The sequence below is a fragment of the Oxyura jamaicensis genome, chromosome 1 (genome assembly GCF_011077185.1).
Source record: "Oxyura jamaicensis isolate SHBP4307 breed ruddy duck chromosome 1, BPBGC_Ojam_1.0, whole genome shotgun sequence".
Classification (NCBI taxonomy): Eukaryota; Metazoa; Chordata; class Aves; order Anseriformes; family Anatidae; genus Oxyura; species Oxyura jamaicensis.
Window position 1 is genome coordinate 148,547,943 of NC_048893.1, and position 17,385 is coordinate 148,565,327.

The following is a 17,385-nucleotide window of genomic DNA, read 5'->3' on the forward strand; positions in this document are numbered from 1 at the left end:
AAATGTGCTATTTATATTGGCATTATAGCCTCTCACACAGGCCGTTATTTAATCTCTGTCTATGGCTTATTTTACTATAGGAAGATTGTCATGGCATCTTCAGAATAAATGTAAGTGTTTCCAAAAATCTCAATTTAAAGCTAAGACCTGGAGAGAAAAAGCCTGGATTTTGGGTGCCACGAGTCTGGTGAGTTGCTACACCTTGGCCTGTCTTTCTTCAAAATCTCAGCTATTGATGTAGAGTATGACTCAAATCTCATGGCATTATACTGATGATGGAGGGTTTTTATTATAAGTAAAATGGGTAAGAATAATCTTACTGTTATAGGCAATAAGGGTAAGAATTCTGGTATATTTAGTAATAAGCCAGGCATGTGGAAGTTTTCCAATCTTAGCCAGCTGTTCTATTCATAAAGCAGAAAGAAAAAAAAAAAATGCCCATAGTTAGTAAATCCAGGAATTAGACATATGATTATTATTACAGTGGGAGTAACTGGCTTGAACCAAGACTGTCACTTTAGTGTGCTTTAATGATGTTATGAAGACATTCTGGGAGCTATTCTTCAACACCAGAACCTCGGAATAAATAGGAAAAGCTAGGAAGAAAAAGAAGTGGAAATCAATGTGCCTATAGATAGCCACTAAAACCAGTGAACAAGTCACACCTGAAACCAACCTTTCTCTTCTATGGCCCTCAGCTATGCCAGCTACCAGCTGCTTCTTGTGTCCCATGTAGGGCATGCTTAGGGTCTATCTGGCACAATAATGCAGTGATAATTATTTAAGACCTAATATTATATTTGTGATTAATATTTTGATACAATGCATGTAATATTTCCTAAGACTTGAACAACCAAAAAATCTCTTGTTAATTGTTTATATTTTTAAGTTGATTGGCATTTTGCAAAATCAGCTTAACAGCCACAATTATTTTAATTGACTGTATGTGTGGATAAAGAAAGCACCAGCAATGGTATATTCAGAGCCATCCTACAGTAATGAAATAATATGCTGTGATTCAAACAGTCAGTGAAACTCTGACATCTGCAGAAGTCTTTGTTTCTGTATGCTTCAGATAAAATTCTTTCTCGAGTAAGCAAATTCAATCCACTTCAGCTTGATCCAGAAATAAGCAAAAACTGTCTTCATCAGCATAACTGTAAACTTTGGATAATGTTTTTTTATTGTAGAAAAAGATTTTACCTAAGGACATTCATGCCACCTGTTGGCCATGTCTGGCCAGATTTTCAAGAGCTTGATGACACATAAGGGCCACAAAAAGGGCAATAGTAAGGCCACATAAAAACAAATATATATCACCATCTGGGAGCTCTCTTTTTCACTGACCGGGTAGACTTTCAGAAGCACCGAGTACTCAACAATTCTTCTGGAATCCAACTATTTACATTTATAAGTTTTTGAAAATTAATTCAGCTCCTTGGAGTATCCATCTGAGATTGCAGAGGCAGAGCAATGTGCTAACCTAGCCCATAGAGGGGACTTTTAATGTTCAGCTGGAAAAATCCTCTTGAATCTCAAATGATAGATGAAGTCAGAGCATATGGTATGGGAATGCCAAGAAGACATGATTTCCTCTTAACAAGTTTTGCTTTAGACCATCAGTTTGTGGTGATATGAAATTATGAATAACATTTGCAAAACTGTCTCATTGACTTAGAAGTCTGAATCATTTATGTGGCTTTGAGATTGATCTCCTTAAGGTAAATTTAGGAGAATCTGGCCAGTGGCATTAAATCAATTTTTTCACGAATGCTGTGTTTTGCTTTATTGACAAAAACACTAAGATGCAGCAACATGCTATAGATTAATTACTGTGAATCACATTATGAATAACAATATAAAACATACATAGGGATCAAGAAAAGTAAAGCTATTCATATTTACTACTGCTGCTATTGTTTTCTTATTTCTTGAGACAACTTTTCTTATATTTTTTGGTCTTTCACACCAACTTTGCAACATATTTAAATGTTAGGCTATAAAGTATAAAGATAGCAAATAGAAAGAACAGCCTCATTGCTGGAATTTACACCTATTTGTATACTCATTTCAGGGCAAATCCTCGGAATTTTAATTTCGATAATGTGGGGAATGCAATGTTGGCACTATTCGAAGTTCTTTCATTAAAAGGCTGGGTGGAAGTCAGAGATGTTATTATTCATCGTGTTGGGCCGGTAAGGAAAAGCAGCAGAGTCTTTGAATTCTACAGCACACACTTTGATTTGTTTGGACAATTAATCATATTTTTCTTCTATTCAGATCCATGGAATCTATATACATGTTTTTGTATTCCTTGGCTGCATGATTGGACTGACTCTTTTTGTTGGAGTTGTCATCGCTAATTTCAATGAAAACAAGGTACTGATTGAGATGATTTATTGTGTATAGAACTGGCACTGCAATAAATATTGAATGCGATTTTACACTGTCTACACTAACTGGTGGTGTAAGACTGCCTTTAAGATGAACTTACTAGTCTTACATTCTGCAAGCATGGCCTCAGACACACCTAATCCATATTTGCTACAAAACTGAAGCCTGGAATGATAGCAATCCATCACATTCTCTTTCAAAGCTCTTTGAGTTTATTTATGATGCAGCCATATTGGCAGATGGAGACTGAACCTAAAGCACACTATATTTACAAATGCTCCAGAGTCTGCTCTTTTAGTTTGATGCAGGCATACGTGCAGTGGCAGGTAAAAAGTCATGCTATGCTTGTACGTGTTACAAATAAAGGGTCTCATTACAGCCCTGCAATTGTAGCATTTCAGATCCAGGGAAAGCTACATGGCTTTTTCCTGGCAGACAGCAAAGCACACTGTAAAATTAATTGTCCATCACTCAAACAAAAAGAAAGAAAGTATTCTAGAAAAAAAAAAAAAAAAAAAAAAAAAAAAAAAAGTGGTTTAAGTTGCCTTTGTGGATTACCCTCAAAAGTAGAAAAAACAGTCCCTTTTTTTCTGAGCTTCTAGTGGTGCTCCTGTGGCACCAAGACATACATAGTAAATTTTATTATCTTTCAGTTCACAGTGCCCCAAAATAATGAGATGACTGTGTTACAACTATCTAGAGTGATATTTTTATCACTCATGGCACTGGAGGGAAAGGATCATTGTGTCCTCTGGGGCTTGGGGATGCAAAACATCCTGGTGTGCTAGGGCTGGAGACAGAGCTGGTGCTGGCATTGCCCCTGCAATGGCCTTGGTCTGAACTCTGCAGCAAACACAACTGTCAGGTGTGCCCTTTGTGGAAACTACTTGACTCCTTCTGGAATGGAGCTGAGCAGCACGCTACCTTCTCTTCAGTGTGGCCAAGTATGGCATCATGAACTGCAGTTATGGAGTAGTGCAATAATTCTGTAAAATTGTCTATAAGGAAAAGGAAAACTTCTTAAGATGTGAATTTGAAAGACTGATATGTTAATTATGCAGAAACAAGCAAACAACAAGAAATAGCAGAATCAAGTAGAGTGAAAATTAAAGAGGGAAAAAAAAAAAAAAAAAAAAAAAAAGTGAAATAACATATAGAGAGGGCTAGAAATTAGTCCAAAAAGAATAGAGCAAAACAGTCCAATGAGGACTGTTTGAGGTTAGTAACAGTGTGAGCTAGATGCTGGCTTTGGAAAGTTCATATCTGATATGTGGTTAAAATAGTGCCAGGAAGGAGGTTGGAAGGATGTTGTTGAGGGGGGTGAGAGTTCGACAGTTACTGAATAAACCGTTTTACATGAGAAGCAACAATTTTCTGAAAGAAATGTTTTCAGATATGCCATAGTATTTCACAGGATCTCTAGGAGCTTCAGGCCTAGAGATGCTGGACTGGAAACTACCACAGGGGACTCAGGGCTGGGTCTCCAGCATTCCCAGTACCACAGCCCAAAGCGCCCCAAGCCACCTCTGTTGCTCAGCCCCCAGGCATCACTTGCCATGCCACGTGTCCAGTCAGCATCAAAGATTTGATTGACTCAAACATTGTCTGGTGGCTTTGAACTGAGGTCTGAATGCAAACATACCTATGCCAGCAGTAGACCCACTCACAGACCCAGCTGTGCTTTGTGACCCTTTTGTAATAATCCAGAGTTTACAGAGTTCCACTTTTTTTGCCAGCTTTTGTCTTCTTTGTGGTGTAAGCTCTCCAAGAACATAAAACAGACACACAGACTTAGATGAAAGAGTTGCCTTTAAGCTTTTCTAAGCGATATGGTTTGGGACCTGACACAAATAATAGATATCCTTCTATCTGCTGCTTTGTCTGCATCATGTTTGAAGGCACCTGCTCCCAGGGTGCCATTTGGGGACGCAGCTTCATCAAGAGATTATGTCTGCTACAGAGGGAGCTCTCCTGACCTTATTAGCAGCACAGCCGGCTGCGGTTCCAGCGCCTACACAGGCCAATGCCAAGGGAAGCCCAGACTTAGCACGGCCCTGTGCTACCTGGGCAGGCCGCTGCGTGTCAGGGAGACGGGGCTCTGACATTTACCTAGAAAAGGTCTCGCTTGTGCATGCAACTCCGGACTCTTTCCCTAAGATTTTACAGTTCTCTGAAGTGATGAGGACCCTATTTTGTTTTGAAGGTCATTCTGAATAATGTTGAATTCTGTTTAGGGTTTGCATATTTTTGTGTATGTTGCAAAAATACATTACCATCTACCAAAACCTGTCCTGAAGGTGTGTGTATCTCCACCTCTTCTTGCTCTTCCTTTGTGGAGAACTCCTGTAGATTCACAGTACACTGTGAATTTACTTTATTTCAATTATACCCCAAGCAGAAGAGCTGTGGAGAGCTGTGGCAGACTCTTAGAAGGCTTGCTACCTGAGAAACTACAGCAGCACTGCCAAGCCACAGGATTTTTTACAGCAAAGTCCAGACAAAATCGACCACTCTAAAACAGCTCTTCCTGGCAAGTGATGTTCAGTCAAATGGAAGACATCCTACAGTGCTTCACTGGCCACACTGGGCTGCTGCTACAAAGAGCTACAACTGTGCCTGCTGAGTTGAGTCCCAGAATCTCATAGCTAATGCATCCCAAAATGCTCTAGAGTACAGGAAGATACTTTGACTCCTTTACCCAAGCTGTGTGTTATTTAAGGAGAGTTGCGTATGTAACTTTATTTCAGACACCAAAGAGAATGTTGTTTTCATGTTTACAGCATTAAATGTTCTTGCTTTTATATGACAAAAGCTTTATACGCTTCTCTTTGTTTATTAAGGGGACAGCTTTACTGACTGTAGATCAGAGACGATGGGAAGATCTGAAAAGCAGACTGAAGATAGCACAACCTCTTCATCTCCCACCTCGTCCGGGTATCAAAGATATTTTGATTTTATTCATGTTGAGCCCTAGTGTTCCTAATTCCCCAGGAGTCTGAGATTCAAATTAAAATTGTAATCGTGAGGCCACTAGGAGGTTGTGCATAAGTTAATGTGGAAACAGGCTGCAACCACAGATCTCTGTGTAAGGCTATTAAAATCAACCCAAAAAAGGTTGTGCTTCGATGGTTTTAGGATAAGCCTTAATGAAAAAAATGAATTTTTAAATGAAATATATTTGCAGTTGGCTGTTAATGATATGAATGGAATGTATTAACCTGACAGCAGTTGAATGATGCACTTGCCCTACAAGTACCAAAGCCTTCATGCAACACTGGTGTTCAGTATTTGAAATTATATGTTCAGAAGGCCTATTTGATATGGGAAATTGTAGCAGAAAATTAGAAATGTATTTCAAAACTGGTCAAGGATTATGTTGCCACTAATGAACATGGAAAATATGTCAAGAAGTGGAGAGGGAAGAATACCACTCTGTATTTTAACTCTCCTCCTGTAACTCTTTCTTTTTCAGATAACGATGGCTTTAGAGCTAAGATGTATGATATAACTCAGCATCCATTTTTTAAGAGAACTATTGCTGTGCTTGTTCTGGCCCAGTCTGTGCTGTTATCAGTTAAGGTAATTGTGTTTGTCTTTAAGTGTTTTATTATAGTTGAGTAGAATGTATTGCACATTTCCTAACACCAATTAACAATCAATCGAGCCATTACTGTGATGAATGTAGAAAAAACATATAATTTCTAGATACAGAAATCTCAGTTGTCACAGATCACTGTAGATTAATTGTAATTTGTGGAGCTGAATCAATTTCTGTCTTTTTGTAGTCTGGTCAACTATTTTTAATTTCCAGTTCAGCTGTAAATCCACAAGAGAAGAATACACCACAATACTGTTCCTATCTGAATATATTTTAAAGTGAAATCTATTCATTAATAAATACTTCCAAGAAAAGTTAAGGCAAGAATAGACATTTATTTCTGTTTAACATAAACTCTTCTGTGAATGGATTTTGTTTACATTTCAGTGGGATGCTGCAGATCCAGTGACTGTGCCTTTAGCAACAATGTCTGTTGTTTTCACCTTCATTTTTGTCCTTGAGGTAAAGTAATAAACTTTATGTCTACTTGAGATTAATAATAGTATGTGTATATTTTGTTTTGGTTTTAGGAATGCTGTCTCATTCTTCCCTAGTTTTATTTCATAACATGTACATCTGGGATTCTCCATGTTGCTTGTCCTGAAATATGTATTATAGGAATAATTTTTCATTTATTATAGTCATAATGCTCTGGCACCTTGAGCTTGGGGCTTTTTCAACTCTCATCAGTTCAACTTGTGTTTTTGGTGAAGCCAGTGAACGCTTTTTTTTTACAGAATGTCTCAAATTAAATTCACTCTACAACAGAATGCCTGTCTGTCACAGGAGTTCTGCTTGATCCATTTATATTTTGCCTAGACCTTCAGGACATTAATCTCCACTGTTATGTAGCTGTGACATCCTCAAACCTCTCACAGCTGTTGTTGTTGTTCTTTTTAAATTATCAATCTTATTATTTCATTTTAATACCTTTCAATAAGCTATGTCAAATTCCAGTATTGTCTATCTTTTTTCATATAGATCTGGATCCTGTGTGGTAACTGTTTTGTATCTATGACAGAATTGTCATCAGAATCAACTCAGCAAGTTGCAATTATCCTGCTTTCATAAGACTGGAATCTAAGGACGTAGATATATTTTAAAATGTAATTATAAAATGTAAAATGTATTTTTTATTATTTATTTTTATATAGGGATATCCATAGCATAGCAAAGCACACATTTATGAGGTTAAAGAAAGTGCTTCCTCTGTTAGTACAGAATGATTTTATAAGATTGTTGTTGAGTATCTTTCTTTCCAGTCCCCTCTGAATAGCTGATACTGACCACTATCACAAACAGGACAGTGGACTAGATTTCCCACCACTCTTATCCAATATGACAGTTCCTATGTTCCAGTGATAGTTTTTGCCAGCAGTGATGAATAAACAATGAACTGAATACCTTGTAGCAGCTGTAGATAGAGTATGTCCATATTGTTGCTTCTTTTTTCTCTACCCAAGAGAAATTAATATCTCCTGAGAGACTGAGCAAACACAGAAAAGTTTGATTTTTATCATACATAGACAGGTTTTAACTTACCTAGTAACTATGTCTTCATAAATACTTTTCCTCTTACAGTGCCAGGGGAAACAAATGCACTTCTAGAATTTCAAAGGAACTTTTTCAGAGCCAGGAAAAATTTGTTGGCTGTCTCAACAGGCAAGCTATCACATTACAAGTGCGCTTGATTTATGGAGATAGGAAGCAGCTTCCTGCCCAGGATCTTCCCTAATGCAGCAGGATGATGTTTCAGACTGCTATGTACGTTGTCTGCTACCACTAGCAGACATGGTACTTGAGGAAGGCCAAGCCTTTCTATCTTGTTAATGGCCCTGCGTCCAGTTTAATGAGTCCTGGTTCTGTCCTAAACTTCTAATGCTCACATCCCTATATGTGGTATAGAAGAGTTATAAGAAGGTATATATGAAGTACAGAAGAATAGGAAGAACTCAGAGATCTCACTTTTTCACACGAACCTGATCTCCTTCTATGACAAAGTGTCGCGCTGGGTGGACGAGGGAAAGGCTGTGGATGTGGTCTACCTTGACTTCAGTAAGGCTTTTGACACCGTCTCCCACAGCATTCTCCTCAGAAAACTGGCTGCTCTTGGCTTGGACTGGCGCACGCTTCGTTGGGTTAGAAACTGGCTGGATAGCCGGGCTCAGAGAGTTGTGGTAAATGGAGTCAAATCCAGTTGGAGGCCAGTCACTAGTGGCGTCCCCCAGGGCTCGGTGCTGGGGCCGGTCCTCTTTAACATCTTCATCAATGATCTGGACGAGGGCATTGAGTGCACCCTCAGTAAGTTTGCACATGACACCAAGTTAGGTGCGTGTGTCGATCTGCTCGAGGGTAGGAAGGCTCTGCAGGAGGATCTGGAGAGGCTGCACCGATGGGCTGGGGTCAACTGCATGAAGTTTAACAAGGCCAAGTGCCGGGTCCTGCACCTGGGGCGTAATAATCCCAAGCAGAGCTACAGGCTGGGAGATGAGTGGTTGGAGAGCTGCCAGGCAGAGAAGGACCTGGGAGTGATAGTGGACAGTTGGCTGAATATGAGCCAGCAGTGTGCTCAGGTGGCCAAGAAGGCCAACGGCATCCTGGCTTGTATCAGAAATAGTGTGACCAGCAGGGCTAGGGAGGTGATCGTCCCCCTGTACTCGGCTCTGGTGAGGCCGCACCTTGAGTACTGTGTTCAGTTTTGGGCCCCTCGCTACAAGAAGGACATCGAGGTGCTTGAGCGGGTCCAAAGAAGGGCGACGAAGCTGGTGAGCGGCCTGGAGAACAAGTCCTACGAGGAGCGGCTGAAGGAGCTGGGCTTATTCAGCCTGGAGAAGAGGAGGCTCAGGGGCGACCTTATCGCTCTCTACAGATACCTTAAAGGAGGCTGTAGAGAGGTGGGGGTTGGCCTGTTCTCCCACGTGCCTGGTGACAGGACGAGGGGGAATGGGCTAAAGTTGCGCCAGGGGAGTTTTAGGTTAGATGTTAGGAAGAGCTTCTTTACTGAAAGGGTTGTGAGGCATTGGAACAGGCTGCCCAGGGAGGTGGTGGAGTCACCATCCCTGGAAGTCTTCAAAAGACGTTTAGATGTAGAGCTTAGGGATATGGTTTAGTGGGGACTGTTAGTGTTAGGTTAGAGGTTGGACTCGATGATCTTGAGGTCTCTTCCAACCTAGAAATTCTGTGATTCTGTGATTCTGTGTGATTCACTTTTGTTGCAACACTGACGATCACCGAATAAAGCAAGATGTGATTTTTTATTTGCAAGGAGTCATATTCAGTTCAAGACTATAGACACCCCAACTTAGCTAATTAGATTGTATAAATGAGGTAGGTGTTTGATTTGTTGCTGTGATCAGGAGAGAAGTAAGGTGGGATTCAGTTGCCTAAATAATTGAAGGCATCAAGAGCTATTATGGATAGCCTAGCTGATCTCCCCTTGCCTCCACAAGCTGCTACAGCAGGGCAAGAGTGTTTACAGGTCATGTGTTATCCCTGCCAGCCCCATGCAGCTCTCTCTGATATTCTAGGGTGTCTGAACTGACTGGGTAGAGGTGAGGCAAGACACCCTTAGGTACCTCAAATGCTAATTAGAGAGCCAAAGACTGTATTCTTTATCCAGGCTTCAGAAAATGTACATCAGAAAACTAACCAGAGAAACAGATTTTTGCCACAAACTAGTATCCCTTTATATATAGTTTAGTTTTCATAAATTTCAAGAATACTGCTAAAAGGCAGTGTTGCAAGCTGGGATAGAAAAAAAAAAAAAATCACGTAATGAATGCCTGGCAATTATTCCCTTTATATAGTAACACTTCAGTTGCTTTGAGGTTTGATGTGAATTGTGTGTGACAAACTCTCTGGTGTTCCTTCTGCCTGCATCACCCTACCTCAATATCTGTTACTTGTTGTGAGTTTCCTATCAGTATCTATTCTTGAGCTTCCTGCCTGCACTTCTGTTACCTATATTGGAAATGTCAAGCACTTCTGCTGCAGTTTTTACCGGGAACATTGTGAAATGTACTGCCTTTACTGTTCTTAGCTTTCTTCTCTTATACACTGCTGAGTACAGATGGTGCTGAGTACAGACAATTCTTCAAAGAAATGAATATTTGCAATAAGGGAATGCTTTTTAATTAATTTGAAATAGAGGATCTACAGAACACAACTGTGTTCTTGAATCCAAATATGATTACGTGATTTTAGCCTGCTTGTATAGACAGCTATATAGCATAATACTACCTCCTGTAGCTACATGTTATCAGCATAAACATTTTTACCTTCATAACTTGTTTAACTATAAGAAATCTTAAAACCACATTTAATTCAGAAATCTATAAATTAATCATTCAGTCTGACATGGTCCGCTGCACTCCTTTGGTACTCCATCAAACATTTCAGAGAATGGAAGAGGTTCCTATAGTAAGAAGTAGTAATTTCTTCAGTACAACTGAAAACTTGCTTTTTATCTATAGGTCACAATGAAGATTATTGCCATGTCACCTTCCGGCTTCTGGCAAAGCAGAAGAAATCGGTATGATCTCTTGGTGACATCTCTTGGAGTTATATGGGTGATACTTCACTTTGCCTTGCTGGTAAGATTTACAAAATGCAGTTCCAGTGCTTAGGCTTAATTTTATCTGTTAAGCACCAGCAGTAGGATCACCACTGTGCTACATCCAGATAAGCCCTTGGTAGTTTAACAAGTAAAAAGCTGAAATATGGATGAAACAAATTAAGCTTGTTGCTAAGAAGAAGGAATCCTTCTCATGGGCAATGCTGAAGTAAGAAAGTTGTCTGACTGGTATGAGGTAGTGTCTGTAAATATGGTAGAAAATTGAAGCCTTTAGGAGGAATGTAAATGAGGAGGGGAAGGAACCTAAAAAGGAGGAAGGAACCTGAAAAGACTGAGAGCTCTTGTCAGCAGGAGTCTCATGAGGAGCAACGAAGTACACCATGCACAGAATCCAGATAGCAGCAAAGAACTGGCAGAAGGCTCAAAACTGCTGAACAGTACAATCTGTCCCAAACCCAGCAGTGTTTCTGGCCCACTGATGTTGGTTAAGAATCTGTGTTTAATCCAAGAAGGCAGTATAAATCCTTTGTGGAAGAGAGAGGAAGAAATCGGCTTTCCCTCCATCTCTCTTTTTTTTTTTTTTTTTTTTTTTTTTTTTTAGGGCTACAGCCCTAGTTCCCTTATGTATCAGGGAAGAAGGAAGGATTGTTGTTGTTTGTCACTAATCACCAGCTGTGGAAGTCACCACCATATAATGGCTGGGGCTTTACTTGTCTGCCCTAAGCTCTGTTTTGAGGAAAACCTGTTTAGTGTGGCTAGTCCTTTTGCTCTGACATCCTCAGTTTGTTCCCTGCTGCTGAGTAGTTTGAAAGGCCTGAGGAGTTTCTTGAAGCAAGCAGCTGCCTAGACAAGTAGACCAGGGGAACTGGACATAATTATTGCCCAGCTAATAGGAGGGCTGAAAATATTTTTGTTTTATGTGTGGGGAGGCTGGGTTAGTGTTTTTCAAGTGGTAGAGCATCTTTTGTTATTATCTTACTGTTCCATCATTCTTATTCAAATATTGATGCTACTAGTTCATGGTTTCTCTTATTTTATATAATGACTTTCCTTCATTATTAAAAGACAGATTACCGTTATCTTTCTGTGAGATCACTGGGGGAAAGTGATGTGTTCAGTCTTTCATGTTTCTGTTCCAGAATGCCTACACATACATGATGGGGGCATGCGTAATTGTCTTCAGGTTTTTCTCAATTTGCGGGAAGCATGTAAGTATAATTTAGCTACTACAGTCATTGCAGTGCTCATGTGTAGGCTAAAGGAGTAGTTGCTGTATGTCTCTAGTGCACTTTCTATAGGGATCAATATAACATGCCAACAAAGGAGACTTCCAGCAGCAGTCTCCAATTTTACATGCCGTCTTATAAAAGTCAGAGTTTTAGGTACCGCATAATAACAATATATAATAATTACTGGAAAAGCTGCACTTTCTAAAAAAAATAAAAATTCTACATTTGAAAATGTTCTTTAAAACTCTGAACATATACTGTGCTACTTTCAGTCTTTTTCATTTCAGTATGGTGTGATGTGCATGCTATGTATTTTATTTAACTAGTCGAGTGGTGGAAGACCCACTCATCTTGTTATGATTGTGTTCTGCCGTAGAAGTTTCTTCCTCCAGAATGTAGGTCTGTGTCTGTGTCTTTAGCACTGTATGTTTTACCACAGTAAAGGATTTATATTCAATTTGAAAAAAAAAATTGTGCCAAGATATTCTTCTGGAGACACTGAGATGGCTACAAAGCAAGTCATTTCTAAAGTTTACATTTCTTTCGTGCTTGGATTTGCTCTGATGTAATTGAGAGTAGACTGGCAGAATAAGCATAGACAGAGAACAAACACATTTGTTTAACAAGTGGTGACACTGCATTCTCTTGCTGTAAAACTTAGATTATCCAAACATTTTCTGTGAAGTCTGAGATATTAAAGTAGATGTGTTAAAAAGTAAAGATTGCTGCAGTGGGTCACCAGGGTTAAGAACAGTGAGCCAGAAAATTTGTTGAGTAATGATAAAAACTTTTCCTTCAATCAAACTACACAGAGCCTGTAGAGCCTTGGAAGTCAAATGAAATATCCTTGCTTCTTCTAATGCAGCCAGACCATGTAATTGCCTTCAAAGCTTTCTGATTGATTCTGAAGTTTTTTCAAGGCTTTAACATAGTCATTTGTGCTTTTGTGTTAGGAGCTGCATCAGTCTCATTAATTTATCTGCTGTGATACAATGTGATATCTTAAAGTCAGTATAATTTACCAGTTTGGCATGATTCTAAAGAAAACCGCTATCTCAGTCCCATTAAAGACAATTTTCTATAGCCGCTAAAGTGTTTAAGGGTGTTAGGGCAATCCAGAGTAATAAATATACAATATGGCTGCATGGGAAAATAATATCTATTATCTATACCCGTTGCATATGTAATTTCCAGAATTATGGTCTCTTCTTAAATTCTTTGGCCAACTTGCATGAGAAGTTAACTAGTTTAATCAATCTATGCTAATTTTAAGGAAATCCCCTTCTCTGTACATTAGCCCATTTCTTGAGATAAGCCCACAGCAGTTTACTGTACCACCATTTGTACAATGCTAATTTTGATACTTCTGGAGCATACTGATCCCAGAATATTATAGTAAAGCATATGCTGTATTGTCGCTATATCATCCTATGCGGTATTATCTTATACACACTGCTTGAGGACCAACATTTTGACATTGTGAGGTGGATGTGGTGATATCTTCAACAAGTAAAAAGCACACTGAACTGTGGAAGACACAAAACGTTCACAATCAGATTCATAATGTACCATTTCGCTGGGTTCTTCCATTAAATTATCTGTGTAAAGAATTTGTTGTCAAAATGGCAACTGCAATAACTCTCCTTTCACTTTTATCTCTGCTTTCCTGAATGACATTATGGATTGCTTTTTCTGTCCTTCCAGGTGACACTGAAAATGCTACTCCTGACTGTGGTTGTCAGCATGTACAAGAGTTTCTTCATCATAGTGGGAATGTTCTTACTGCTCCTTTGTTACGCTTTTGCTGGAGTGGTTTTATTTGGTACAGTGAAATATGGAGAGAACATTAATAGGTATAGTATGTACTGTCTCATGGGGATGTTCCTTAAAAAGCACCCCCAAAAAATCACAGTCTGTTAGAAGCTTATCCCTGGTAAAAATCAGATGCCCCCTGGTCTGGCTGAAGAGCTCTGAATAGAATTTCTGATAGGAAGCACTGAGCCATCTTTCCAATTCTTGTGTATTGGACCAGATGACACCCAGTCCAGCCCAGAGCAGACTGAGATCTGCTCTTCATTGTGCCAGCTGGAATACACTTCAGAGCAGCAAAGCACTAGCCACAAGCTGCAGAAACACAGTGTGCTTACTGCACACTCTTGGCATCACGTGGCAACAGGATCTATATACCAGATTGATACAGAGAGGGGACAATTCTGTCAGCTTAGCATTAGCAGATTTCCCAATCAATATCATCATCAGACTTCAAGAAGAGAACAGAGACAGGAGAAAGGATCTGGCCTTGAGTCGGCTTTTATTCTTTAAAAGAATGAGTCATAATATTCAAACCTGTGTCTGAGCTAAATTTTAGTTGTTGTATATTAAGTCATGGAATAAATAATTTACTGAGCTTCTTCAGATAATATTGTAACTATTTTCAGTTCAAAATAGTAGAACAGTAGAAAATGGAAATGGTTTGCCTTTTTTTTCTTGCCATAATTTAGTTCTGGGACATAAAATGATCGCACTGTCTTTCTCTTTTTGTTTAAAACAGACATGCAAATTTTTCATCAGCTGGCAAGGCTATTACTGTACTCTTCAGAATAGTTACTGGAGAAGACTGGAACAAAATTATGCACGACTGCATGGTAAATGCTATACTAACAGAGATAAAGTAGGCAAGGAATAGGAAACATTCTTGCATCTCAGTGTGTTTCCAGTACCATAGCTGGTACAAGGAGTGATGTGCTTGCCTTTAACTCTTCAAGAGACATAAGTCTGGTAAACCTCAGAATATGACACAAAAATTGCAGTTTCAATCACAGACTCACAGTGTAATATTTCATGGGGGTAACCTATTAAATGATTTTAAAATAAAAATGTGTTGTCAGATTTGGAAGCACAGTAAAACACTTTTCCACTGTTACTTGTCCTTTGATTGTGGCAAGAGGACTTTCAGATAAACTTTGTCTTTAATGCCTGTACTGTGGTTCGTTCCAAGTAAATGGTCTTAATGACCACAGAATTTGTCCCTGAATCATTTTACATTGCTTGAATAAATTTCTGCCCATAGTTTCTGTTGCAATGAAAATCAAATTATTCACTTCCTTCTTAAAATTAATGCACAAGGAAGCTTTTTGAAAGCCATGTTTCAGAACACCAATTTGTTCCTTTCCAATGGTATAACTGCAGAGTGCCTTGTATGTGTTAGGGAGATCCATGCCTAGGGTTTTTTTGTCATGCCTCTTTCTTTTTCTGATCTCTAACCACTAAAGAATGCCCACAAGAGTCAATGAAAAAGATCTTTCCTTCTTTTCTATAAAGGGAAAAGTCCCCCACATCTGATGTTCAGCATTATTCCTTAATTATGAAGCTTTAAAAAAATGGTAGTCATATGTATCATATGGATTGCGGAGAAATAAATAATTGAATTTTTATGAATAACCGACTTTTTCTTTTTTTTAAAAGGTTCAGCCTCCATTTTGTACACCAGATAATAGCACCTACTGGAAAACAGACTGTGGAAATTATGCTGGTGCTCTTATGTATTTTTGTTCATTTTATGTCATTATTGCATACATCATGCTAAATTTGCTTGTTGGTAAGTGAAAATACGAAATAACAAAACTGTCCATCTTGGCATTTATTATATTAGGCTTTGGTCTGTTGTGCTGTTCAGGTATGAAGTTACTTTTTACCTTCACTGTTACCTTATATGCATGTCATGCTTTTGACAGTTCTCTGGCATGGTGTATGCTAAAACTCAAGAAGTTTGGGAACACATTTTTTTTTTTTTTTTGACAGAGATGTGTTGTATTCGTAGTGTGTAATTATATGTGTATTATGTTCTGATGTTCCTTATCCTCCAGTTAACATTTTTCCAATATTGTGGGAATTCTCCTAATTGATTTTAGAAAATGTTCGATTAGGCATCTCTCTAGCATTTAAGCACAGCTTTTTAAAAGTAAGCACAATTAATATTTATGCAACATTGGATAGCCCATGGAAAACATTCATCTGAACATTCAGCTAATGGCATTGATTGGCTGTGAAGCTTGCACAGCAGAATTCACTTTATTTTGAAATTCATTGTTGCTTATAGTTCATCAGTTAGAATGTTACTACAGGCTTTCTTTACAGTGTATTTTGGTTTTGTGTTTTTTAGCTATCATTGTGGAGAATTTCTCATTGTTTTACTCAACTGAAGAAGACCAACTTTTAAGTTATAATGATCTTAGGCATTTTCAAATTATTTGGAACATGGTTGATGACAAGAGAGAGGTAAGAAACTTGAAAGTGAGCACTGAAATCCAGTAAGTCCACATTTTTCATTGAAAAATCATATGGGAAAAACCAAGTCGGCTGACAAAGCTCACTGAACAATTACTTTCCAGGTTCTGAAAGCTCAGTGAACATGATCTAACATTGTTCATGATCCATTAAATACTAACCTGTAATCTTTACAACGGTGAAGTGCTTACAACAGCAGTTTTAAAAACAGATGTAAATATTCATAGTATTAACGCAGTAGCACTCGTACTCCCAGCTCCACAACAGTTGTTTCATTTTCTTCAGTCTGCAGACCCACATCCATTTATGTGTCTGATCTTCAGAAGTGCTTTGCTGAGATTTTGGCATTGTCTCCAGTAAGATCTTCACAGGGAAGCAAATGAAGTATGGGCTGGATGAGCAAACATCAAGATGGATTGAAAATTAGCTGAACAGCCAGCCCCAGAGGGTGGTGATCAGGGGCACAAAGCCCAGTGGGAGGCCAGTAACAGTCTGTATAATGGGGCAGAGGGCACCCCCAGCAAGTTTGCAGATGACACAAAACTTGGCACCAGAGGGTCATGCTGCCATCCAGTGGGACATGGGCAGCCTGGAGAAATGGGCTGAGATTAACCTCATGAAATTCAACAAGGGGAGGTGAAGAGTTGTGCAAGTGGGGAGGAACAACCCCAGGCACCAGGACACGCTGGGGCCACCCAGCTGGAAAGCACCCTTGCAGAAAAGAATGTGGAGTTGCTGTTGGACACCAAGGTGAACATGAGTCAGCAGTGTGCTCTAGCAGCTTACAAGGCTAATGGCATCCTAGGCTACATTTGGGAGTGTTGCCAGCAGGCCAAAGGAGGTGATCCTTCCTTTGTTTTCAACATTGGTGAGGCCATATCTGGAGTACTGATGTGGTGGTTTTACACAGCTGGGCAGCTGAGCTCCACCACAACCACTCTCCCACTCCACCTCCTCAGAAGAGGGTGAAAAGAAAGTATTCTGGAAAGAAAATAATAATAATAATAATAATAATAATAAATCATGGATTGAGATAAGGATAATTTAATTAAAGGAAGGGGAAAAAAAAAAAAAAAAGGCCTCACAGAAGCACATAGAGAAAAAAAAAATGTTATTCTTACTTCCCATCAATGAGTGATGTTTGGCTATGTTCCAGGAAGCAGGGTCTCAAAACACCTAGTGGTTTGGGAGGACAGACCACTGTCCTCCCAAAGACAAGGACAAGGCAAGGACAAGACTCTTGCCCACCCCCAGCTTACTGGCTCTGAGGGGGTTTAGAGGGAGCCCTGATGCTGTGCCAGAAT

General features: G+C 39.2%; 1 protein-coding gene across 1 annotated transcript in view; it reads left to right on the forward strand.

The window, feature by feature from the left end:
• The window catches only part of NALCN (sodium leak channel, non-selective), a 233,975-nt gene that overhangs the window by 207,345 nt on the left and 9,245 nt on the right, over positions 1–17,385 (forward strand). Inside the window, exons 28-39 of the mRNA XM_035318632.1 lie at positions 81–187; positions 2,075–2,195; positions 2,281–2,379; positions 5,235–5,328; positions 5,867–5,973; positions 6,380–6,454; positions 10,465–10,584; positions 11,705–11,773; positions 13,499–13,647; positions 14,346–14,439; positions 15,260–15,392; positions 15,957–16,072. Of these exons, the coding sequence (XP_035174523.1) occupies positions 81–187; positions 2,075–2,195; positions 2,281–2,379; positions 5,235–5,328; positions 5,867–5,973; positions 6,380–6,454; positions 10,465–10,584; positions 11,705–11,773; positions 13,499–13,647; positions 14,346–14,439; positions 15,260–15,392; positions 15,957–16,072 (1,284 nt within the window). The remainder of the gene's footprint in view (positions 1–80; positions 188–2,074; positions 2,196–2,280; positions 2,380–5,234; positions 5,329–5,866; positions 5,974–6,379; positions 6,455–10,464; positions 10,585–11,704; positions 11,774–13,498; positions 13,648–14,345; positions 14,440–15,259; positions 15,393–15,956; positions 16,073–17,385) is intronic.